The 10093-nt window shown below is 36.1% G+C and overlaps 1 protein-coding gene and 1 long non-coding RNA gene across 6 annotated transcripts; one reads left to right on the forward strand and one right to left on the reverse strand.

The window, feature by feature from the left end:
* Window positions 1-601: 601 nt before the first annotated feature.
* LOC111451169 lies at window positions 602-4660 on the forward strand. Of its 3 annotated transcripts, XR_002711939.1 has the most exons (3): window positions 602-1134; window positions 2880-2958; window positions 4572-4660. It is a non-coding gene; the product is annotated as an uncharacterized LOC111451169 (long non-coding RNA). The 3 variants fall into 3 exon arrangements; XR_002711938.1 differs by lacking the exon at window positions 4572-4660 and having other exon boundaries at window positions 603-1134; window positions 2880-3199; XR_002711940.1 differs by lacking the exons at window positions 2880-2958; window positions 4572-4660 and adding an exon at window positions 1301-1664 and having other exon boundaries at window positions 603-1134.
* On the reverse strand, window positions 4441-9973 carry LOC111451164 (protein DETOXIFICATION 46, chloroplastic-like). 3 transcript variants are annotated; one of them, XM_023091473.1, is made up of 14 exons: window positions 9443-9973; window positions 9189-9283; window positions 9012-9120; window positions 8812-8867; window positions 7921-7976; window positions 7089-7227; window positions 6851-6988; window positions 6708-6776; window positions 6495-6605; window positions 6176-6304; window positions 5973-6050; window positions 5066-5137; window positions 4912-4974; window positions 4441-4833 (listed from the first exon to the last, which is right to left on the reverse strand). In XM_023091473.1, exons 1-14 carry the CDS (start codon window positions 9966-9968, stop codon window positions 4732-4734), a joined length of 1743 nt encoding a protein of 580 aa, XP_022947241.1. In that variant the 5' UTR covers window positions 9969-9973; the 3' UTR covers window positions 4441-4731. The 3 variants fall into 3 exon arrangements, with proteins under 3 accessions (XP_022947241.1, XP_022947240.1, XP_022947239.1); XM_023091472.1 differs by having other exon boundaries at window positions 4912-5137; XM_023091471.1 differs by lacking the exon at window positions 4441-4833 and having other exon boundaries at window positions 4840-5137.
* Window positions 9974-10093: the final 120 nt, after the last annotated feature.

Consider the following 10093-nt stretch of genomic DNA (forward strand, 5'->3'; position numbering starts at 1 on the left):
ATAGGTCAGTGTAATTAAAGCAAGGGATCATTGTGGAATAAAGGAATTTCAAGAACATAATAATTTTTAGTTTAATTACTATTTCGTCAAATCCTTATTTAAAATTATTTAATAAAATACAAACCCACCGATCTAATTTAATTAATTTTAAAATCACATTTTTCTCGTAAAATATTTTAAAATAATTAAAATTACTTTTATCACGTTCGGAATCCGAGAGAATTTAAGAATTCTCAGAACCTACCTATACCTAAATAAAAAGACTCGGTGAAGGTTCACTATTCTACAGAATTAGCTTCGAGTCTTTTCTGCATAGCTTAGATAGAGGGCAAAGAACCTCGTTTCGAGGACCCGAGCCATCAAGGAGATACCGAATAACTATAATCTAATATTGTATAAAAAAATTTCAATAATAGATTTAATTTGTGAACTTTTAAATTTATTTTTGTATTTTAAACTATTTAATAGATTCATAAATTATATTTAACTGATTTTATTAAATTGAAGTAAATGAATTAACTAATTAGATATAAAAAATAAAATAAAATAAAATAATTCAGAAAATTATTATACAATTTTTAGTAAGAGACAAAATGAGAAATAATTTATGGGCAGAGAATCTGTCGCCGTTCTTAATCCGTATATAAACAGAGAGCCCAATTCTGAAGAGAAACAGAACGAACTTCCCAGAATTATGCTTCCTTCCAATCTTCTCCTCCGGCTGTGAATTTGTTCTTGCTTCCATCAATCCCGTGCTCGTGCTCTGAACATGGTTCTATCTCTCTCTCTGTCTCTACTGGATGATATTGCTTTTTTAGTATTGTTTTCAATTATTGGAAACTTTATCTGAGCGAAGTTTCTGATCAATTGTCGTTAGTTCTCGTCAAGAATGTAGGTTGATTTTATGTTAATCGAAAGTGAATTTTGAAGGTTAGTGGATGATCTTTAGGCGTTAGGCATTTGGATTTCGAGGAAACGAATTTGAAGGAAACGAAGACGGACAACAATGAGTGTTGAAACCGATGTGGTGCCTTCTCTTGGGATGGATTTTGGTACCTCTAGGGCATGATTTGCTCTGATTGACATTGAAGGGACGTCTGTGCGGAAGGAAAGAGGGAGTGGCTACTCTATAAGGTACATTACAGAAGCTATTAATCATGTGATCATTTGAAGTCATGTTCGTACTTGTAGTGTAATTAGGGGAATCTTGTTTTCAATTAGCTGATGGATGAGATAAACCTAGCCTATATAAAGATATCTATAATGGAGGATCGCGTAAATTGGTTGATGTGTTTTTTAGAGTTCGATCAACGATTGACTATCACGAGATAACTGTTTGGAATCTTGAAAAGTGAAATTGCTTCGAAAGAGGACATGATTGATGAAAGATGACTCGTACCTCGTTTGTCTTTGATTACGGAGTTGAATGGCTTCACTGTCGCACTGCTTAGATCAAAATTAAGTCAAGTACTTCAATCTCAATGATATGTAAGAAAAAATTTCAAAATTACAGGTTCAGATCTCCTTAATGCCACTTTTCTAGTAGCTTAATTTCAAGTTTTTGAGCTACTAACTTCCCTTATGATTGTGAGGTTAGAGAGTTTGTTCCGAACTTGGTGAATATGGAGAGTAATTAAGAAAGAAGCCCTTTTCTGGAATTGCAAGGAAAATTTTGTTATGACAATGCTTGAACAGGTTGACGCTGTTGGTTTGTACCAACTGTGTACGAAGTGATCATGCAGTTCATTCATAGCAACATGAACACAGTACTTGGGCATGGCTGTCTAGGAAAAGCGATGAAACAATGGATTGGGGAAGATCGTGGAAAACAACACTTTTTTCACTGCTTGAAGATGTTCAAAATCATTGTCAGTCATTTGGTGGCATCCATTTCAATGCAACTACCATAATTGTTGGCAAGTCTTCATGCTTAATAAATTTCTGCCCTTCATTAGACTTGGTGTTCCTTCCATCTAAAGTCTAGCAGATACACTTCGCAGCAATACAGGACAGCCATTGTCAAACGTTGAAGATTGTTGGGAGAGGAGTCCCACATCGGTTAATTAAGGGGTTGATCATGAATTTATAAGTAAGCAATACTATCTCCCATAGTATGAGACCTTTCGGGGAAACCAAAAGCAAAACCATGAGAGCTAATGCTCAAAGTGGACACTATCATACCATTGTGGAGAATCGTGGTATGAGAGCCATGTTAATAGAATACTCAAATACCAAACAAAAAAGTTGTGAGCTTCGAAGATATAGTCAAAAGTGACTCAAGTGAGACTCTAGAGAAGGAGTCGAGTCTTGATTAAGGGGAGGCTGTTTGAGGGCTCCATAGGCCTCAGGAGAGGCTCTATGGTGTACTTTGTTCGAGGGGAGAATTGTTGAGAGAGGAGTCCCACATCGGTTAATTAAAGGATTGATCATGAATTTCTAAGTAATGAATACTGCCTCTATTGATATGAGACTTTTTTGGGAAACCAAAAGGAAAGCCATGAGAGCTAATGCTCAAAACAGAAAATATCATACCATCGTGGAGGTTTCTGATTTGTAACATCAAAGGCCTTCTTGTACAACTAGAGCTGTCCTGAGGTCTATTGCTCCAGTGAACCATTCAGTCTGCTCTGCTTCATCTACTTTATGCAAGCTGGGTTTATTGTGGAACAGTGCTGACTCGAACAAAGAATCTGCCACATTATTACATCAAGCTGATGGGTTGTTGTGGTTTCTACATGGGAAGCTTGGGGATTCAGATTATAATAATGCTGTGAAGGTGCTCTTCGCAATTTCTTATGCATTTGGGTGTATCTTATGTTTTCCTGATCATTTTAGAATAATACCCATTAGCTAATTGAGCTTATATCTCTGCATCGCAGGTTGGCTATGATCCTGAAGTTGATTCTTAGTCTCACCCTCCCTGGCTTCTTGCTCAACCACATTCTCAATCACAATTTGGTAATGCTTCCTATTTTGGCCTTTCAATTATCTTGAACCTTACTTTTCAAGATGCTATTTTAATCTTTAACTTAAAATTTATGAAGTTATATCCATTGTTATTAAACATAAATTGTGGACCTACCTAAATTCATGAATGACATTAATTCAACTTTATCCATTTCATTTCCATTTTTCATTAAAGAGAAGGTGATCAATCTCATTCTCATCTCATTACGTGGGACTCACACTATTTATTTTATTGTTCTCTTTCAATTTTGTTTTTCTAGTTTTTTCTGGGTGATCAATCTCATTCTCATATTTTATGACGTGAGACTCGCACGTTTTTATTTATTTTACTTCATATCAATTGTCATCAATCTCATTCTCATTTCTTACGACGTGAGACTCGCATGTTTTTATTTATTTTTTACTTCATATCATTTGTCATCAATCTCATTCTCATTTCTTACGACGTGAGACTCGCATGTTTTTATTTATTTTTTACTTCATATCAATTGTCATCAATCTCATTCTCATTTCTTACGACGTGAGACTCGCATGTTTTTATTTATTTTTTACTTCATATCAATTGTCATCAATCTCATTCTCATTTTTACGACGTGAGACTTGCATGTTTTTATTTATTTTTTACTTCATATCATTTGTCATCAATCTCATTCTCATTTCTTACGACGTGAGACTCGCATGTTTTTATTTATTTTTTACTTCATATCAATTGTCATTTCCTCTCCTTTACCTTCGTTCAATTTTGTTTCTCTAAATGTCTTCCTTTGTGTTTTTTTTCTCACATCATCGTCTTCTATTTCTTTATACCTCGTTCCTAGTCAATTCTTTGTTATACCTCATTCCTACTCAATTATTTGTTTCGAGATTGATTTGTCTTTTAGTTCATTAACTTTCAATTTTATCGCACTTCAACTTATTTTTTAATGATGAATCTCGTTCTCATTATTTATTTTGTGAGAAATTATAGCGATAAAAAATTGCAACGTTCACATATGAGATGCATCTACCCATAACCAAAAGCATACAAAATCATACTGAATTTTCATGGAGTTGATTAAGTCCTAAAATTTGGCCTCCAAAAGAAAAACCCCAATAGGGATATAGATTCATCAGCCATTAATTGACTGCAAAACGAACAGTTCACGAAATACCGAAACAATGATTAACAATAAGACTAGAGATTTGGCGCTCAAGTTTTTATACCAAGTGGGACAGAAAATTGAAAATTATTGCTTATTAGCTCGCGTTTGTTCATATTCCTTTCCCTCTCAATTACTCTCAAAATAAATAAAAATATTGTAATATCAACTTATTAAATTAATTTTGTAACACCAAATAATAACAACAATAATAATAATAATCTCAATAAAAAATAAATATAAATGAAACTATTTTCTTTTAAAAGTATTTATATTAAGATAGATGAATGAAATTTGTAACACAAGTATTTTCACCTATATAAATTTAATATGATTTTTTTTTTTTCAAAATAATCTGCAAACCGAATGAATAATAAATCAAATCATGAATTACGACAGAAATTACCAACGAGCTCATCATAGCAGATATACCCAAAGATAAAGCTGCTCTGTTTTCTGTTACAGCTTCATCCAAGGAGCAGAACCTCCAAGAGCTGCTGTCAAATCATAAGGCTAATTTATGCTGTCTTCAGGCTTCACGGCCTTTTGGTTTCGATCCAGAACAACGACGACATCGAAAAGGCATTGAATTATGCCCCTACTGTAAGGTCGCATGGACTGTCACCTATGCAGCCTTCTGCTTTACCAGTCTATAATGGCTTAAATCACTAGAGTAAAGCACTCCATCGGGCGAGAGGACACGCCGAAGAGCGCTAAGAAACCGAGCCTAACAGAAAGGAAATTGTAGAAGGTGAGAAGAGCAGCTATTTGCAGCTAAAGAAAGCAAGAGATGTCTTGTTCTTACCCATTGAAATCCTACGAGGGCGTACCAACAGCCCACCAAACCATAACCCCTGCTGCTTATAACCTGAGAGTAGCAGTAAAGTTGATGCACAAAGAGAAGAAGAAATAAAAGAACAGTCAAGAATGAGATTTAAGGTTGGGAGACAGAAAATTACCAGCAATAAGAGGGCACCAAGAGAAAGGCATCCACACATTGACAAACTAATAAATTTTAGGTCTCGTCCAGCCTGCAAGCATTAACGTCAAGAATTCAGGAAAGTTTGAAGATTTCAGTACAAACTGAATAAGGCATTCTTCAATTTCTCCCCCTTGAGAAAATTTTCATCAATTCTCACTTGTATAAACTATAAACTATGATGTGTTGAGAATGGTCGGGGGATGAGTCCCACATTCGCTAATTAAGGGGAAGATCATGGGTTTATAAGGAATATTATCTCTATTGGTACGAGGCCTTTTGGGTAAACCAAAAGCAAAGTTACGAGAGTTTATGTTCAGAGTAGACAATATCATACTATTGTAGAGGTTCGTGGTTCCTAATATGGTATTAGAGGCATGCCCTTAACTTAGTAATGTCAATAGAATCCTCAAGTGTCGAACAAGAAGTTATGAGCCTCGAAGGTGTAGTCAAAAGTGACTTAAGTGTCGAAGAAAGAGTGTACTTTGTTTGAGGGCTCTAGAGAAGGAGGCGAGTCTTGATTAATTGGAGATTGTTTGAGGACTCCATAGGCCTCGGGAGAGGCTCTATGGTGTACTTTGTTCGAGGGGAGGATTGTTGAGAATTGTTGGGAGAGGAGTCTCACGTTGGCTAATTAAGGGGAAGGTCATAGTTTATAAGTAAGGAATACTATCTACAATGGTACGAAACTTTTTGGGTAAACAAAAAGGAAAGTCATGAGAGTTTATACTCATAGTAGACAATATCATACTATTATGGAGGTCGTGGTTCATAACCTGATGATTTATATTTGTTTATAATCTTTCTCTATGTGATAAAGAAAGATAAGTAAACGTACAATTCAGCCACAAAAACTTCAGTAGAATCTTTAAGGAAAGCAAACATACCAATAATGTCCCTTCTAAGCAAAGAGTTGGGGGCGTTATGACTAGCGCCAAGAAATATGGAGTCAACACTTTGTGCATCTGCATGTACAGATGATTGAGAGAATTTATATACAAATAACTATCCTTACAACTAAATATGGAATCAACACTTCATGCGTCTACACAATATAACACATCTAGTATTATTGATATCAAGAACCAACCTCCTGAATGATCTTTTCTTCAGGCGTGAAGAGATTCGGGAAAAAACGAGGAACCGATGTTCCGATGGTCCCCAATACTAAACCAAATATAGCTCCTATGATCAAGAGTGACTTGAGCAGCATTCGAGCCTACATAACATTAAAGGGTTTCCACAATAAATTCAATGACTATCCATAAAGAACGGGTTCTACAATCATAAGTTACCCATCATTGGGCTTTTCCTCTCGGGCTTCCCCTCAAGGTTTTTAAAACGCGTCTACTAGGGAGACGTTTCCACACCCTTATAAAAAACGCGTCACTAGAAATGAGAGTTCTCACCTTATCCAAATTACGATTCACTCCATTGATCAATCCAGGCATAAATGACTGAGCAGTTTGAGAAAGAGGTTCACCCCATACGGTACACATACAAAACGTTTGAACCATGACCTAAGGTGAATGGCAAACCATCAATTTGACATGACCATTGCCTTTCAATGGAAAAGAAAGAGACATATTGCACATGAGATAAAAATGAAGAGAATTACGAACCTGATGAGCAGCCATGGTGTGTGTGCCCATAGATGTAGCATAATAGATGAGGAGAGAATAAAAGACCACCTAAAAGGTCACAGTCTTAGAGTCATTATTCAAATGAAAACAGATGAATGTAAAAGGGTTTTATAAAATAGAACCTTTGACATCATGGTTAGAAAAATGGGAGCAGCGATGCCAAGTATTGACAAAAATTCACCAGTTGAGGGAACAGATGGAGAATATGCACTGTATCCTTTCTTGTTCAGAGCTCCTACCATCATATAAGCCGCAATAACCTAAAAACCATAAAGGAGAAGAAGGAGATTGGTTTTGAGGTATGAACAAGTATAAGTGCATAGAAATTAGGTACATTGACATAGACAAAAAGAAGAATACCTGTGATGCCATAGTTGACCAAGCAGCACCAACAATACCATAGCCTAAAAACGTGCATAGGACCAGATGACCTATGCCATCTACAATACTTGCAACTGCCAAAGCCTTCAACGGTCCCCATGAATCCTTCATGCCAAGACTAGAGCAAAAATGATAACGAAAGTTAATAAATTTGGAGAATTTTCAAGTAACTCGTGTAGTTATACTGGAAGTTGTTTGAAAGTTCGCAAAATATTTTGTCAATGTTGTGCACAATGGATTGCATTTGCCCCAATTGTTAGGAATCACGAATCTCCATAATGGTATGATATTGTCCACTTTGAGCATAAGCTCTCATGGCTTTATTTTTTGTTTCTCCAAAAGGCCTCATCCAATGGAGATGGAGATGTATTCCTTACTTATAAACACATGATCAACCTCTTAATTAGCCGATATGAGACTCCCCACCAACAATTCTCAACACCACTTTGTTTAGTAGTCTTTAACTTATTTTCCTTTTACTCGTACTTATCCAATTTGTATTAATAAACAAACACCTTATTGCAATTTGTGCTCAAGTTCACAAATGAAAATCATGAAGTAAAGAGCAATGGCAAGGGCCTCAAATCTAACACCTACATGGGACAAGTTGTGATAGTGATGAAGAAAATCAATAGGCAAACCAATGGCCTAAATGTGAAAGGATATCAGTTTTTTTTTTACCCTTTTTATTCAATTTCAAAGCAAAGATGACAATGCAAGTTTTGGGGTTTCATATTCCAACAGAAATCATGGACATTGTAGCTATGATAGAAAAAGTTAATGAGATTGGCATGGATCTAGTAATACAAACCTTGCACTCTGTGCAACCCATCCAGTGAGAACTGCAGGCCATGCCAAACCTCGAATCTACCAACGAAAAAGAATTTTGATCAGCTTAAAGTCATTGAAAAAACTATCATAATGGAAGCATTTGGACATTGACAGTCAACATTGAAAGTAGAAATCATGAAAGCATGTCAACGTAAGAGTATGTTGTGATCACATTCTAAATGAAAACTCTGCTTGCCACCAAGGTCAGCTACTTCCCATTATTACACAAATAGGCTAGGAATTATAACTCAAGAAGAGGAATAATATAGATATAATTAAGATCATTCTCTCAACACTCCTCCTCAAGCTGCAGAATAGATATCATTCATTTCCAACTTGGACTGGATAAGTTTATGTGCAATATTGATCGCAGGACTTCAATATCAAAACATGAATTCAACGGTAGCTATGAACGCTCCTAATAAATTTGGTCAAGGTGGAAGATTGGTAGTTATGAATACTCCAAATAAATTTTGCCAAGTGGAAAATCGGTAGCTATGAAAGGCTATAAGGCTATGCCAATTAATCACGCCCAGAATAGAATGGCTCTGATACGATGTTGTAAGTGTAAATTATCTTACTCACATTTCTTGTTACATGTGTCTTTTGTAATACAAAAAGACTAACTAAATTCCTTGATACTAGATAACAACAAATTTTTCTTATTTAATAGGATTACACAAATATCTCATAACTAGAAATTAAGGTCATTCATTCTCTATTTGTTAGATAACCAAACATCATTTTATTTGTTCTTCCAAAAAGGTTAACTCTTCACATGTAACAAAATAAAAGCAAACATAAAGAGTCGGAACAAACTAGAATTTCTATACTGAAAAAAGGGAAAGTAATGTTCAAAGAGAAAATAAACCTGAATATATCTGTTAGCGGCCGGTATGACGTCTGCATTCTTTGGCCCCGCAAAAGCTGAAAATTGACAATAACAACTTTTAACAGATGACAAAGTTCTTGCTCCTATGAAGCGAGAACCGTAAAAGAACAGTCCATAAAATTATTATAGAATGCAATGAGTCCTTTATTCAGTTAAGCAATAATGTGGAATCCCAGTACCAGTTAGCGCTACTGATCCAAATAGTTTGGTAGCGACAAGCATAAAGAAACCAGATGTCAACCCAACAAACAGCAAGATAGATATATGATGCTGCACTTCGTTTTTATCCTGCAATAGCCCTTCTGGTCAAGAAATGCAGCACAGTGAATTGAAAATCCTTCTATTATTAGTCGAACCTGTTTGGCAATGGCCGTGGCTACCATATTTGATGTTGCGATACTAAGAAACATGAACACGTAGCTCGTATAATCACATAGAACCGTAGCCGGGCCTGCCAGTCAAAAACTACAAACTAATCAAGTTCAGAAGATTTAGACTCACAGTCACCATGAGATAGTACTAATCAAGAAACTGAAGTCCTCTAGTTTTCTCAATCCATTAGTAAAATTCAAGTTAAGGAAGCAAAAGTCGAAGAAATTAACGAGAATACCTAAAGCAGCAAGCTCAACGGCGCTCCCCTGGCCAATAACGGCAGTGTCAATGAGACTCATCAAAGGTCCACAAATCCACAAACCAATAGCAGGTCCAGTAAACGTTACGATCTCCTTCATCTGATTCAACAAACCTTGGTTCCCTAATGACTGCTCATTTGCTTGTAAACCATCGTCGACTTCGCTCTCAATCTCGAGGCTACTGACTTCCCGCTCATGACCTTCGTAAGGAACCGCAAATCGGCGGCGAATCCGCGACGGCACGACATTGACATATGAAGGGGATGAAAGTGAACGGAAGAGGACGGCGGAGTTGGAGAGAGATCGGTTGGTGAATGGAAGGGAAGGGCGAGGTAGAGGTCTGAGAATTTGGTGGTTGTGGATTTGAGCGGTGGCTGAAGAAGAACCATGGAAGGGTTTGAGAAGCATTTTTGGGCACTGGAAACTGAATGGGAGAGAAGCTTGGGTGGAACTGTCATGAGGAAGACGAAGGAGTGGACTGCGCGGGACGGGGCCCGTAAACATCTCTGTCCTCTATTTTCATTTCTAAAAATTTAAATTTTAATATTATAAATTAACTAATTTATATTTATAATATTAACAAAAAAAAAGTATATAATAGTCCTTTTTTTTTTTTTTTTTTTTTTAAA

This window comes from Cucurbita moschata, unplaced genomic scaffold, assembly GCF_002738365.1.
Source record: "Cucurbita moschata cultivar Rifu unplaced genomic scaffold, Cmos_1.0 Cmo_Scf00013, whole genome shotgun sequence".
NCBI classification, from domain to species: Eukaryota; Viridiplantae; Streptophyta; class Magnoliopsida; order Cucurbitales; family Cucurbitaceae; genus Cucurbita; species Cucurbita moschata.

Bases quoted from the DNA above. Each gene is read 5' to 3' on its own strand.
- LOC111451164 (XM_023091471.1), bottom strand. From the start codon at position 9,968: ATGTTTACGGGCCCCGTCCCGCGCAGTCCACTCCTTCGTCTTCCTCAT. The intron at 8,868-9,011 runs GTACTGGGATTC...GTCAATTTTCAG, and splicing joins TGGATCAGTAGCGCTAACTG to CTTTTGCGGGGCCAAAGAAT. The intron at 7,977-8,811 runs GTTTATTTTCTC...TTTCGTTGGTAG, and splicing joins CCGCTAACAGATATATTCAG to ATTCGAGGTTTGGCATGGCC.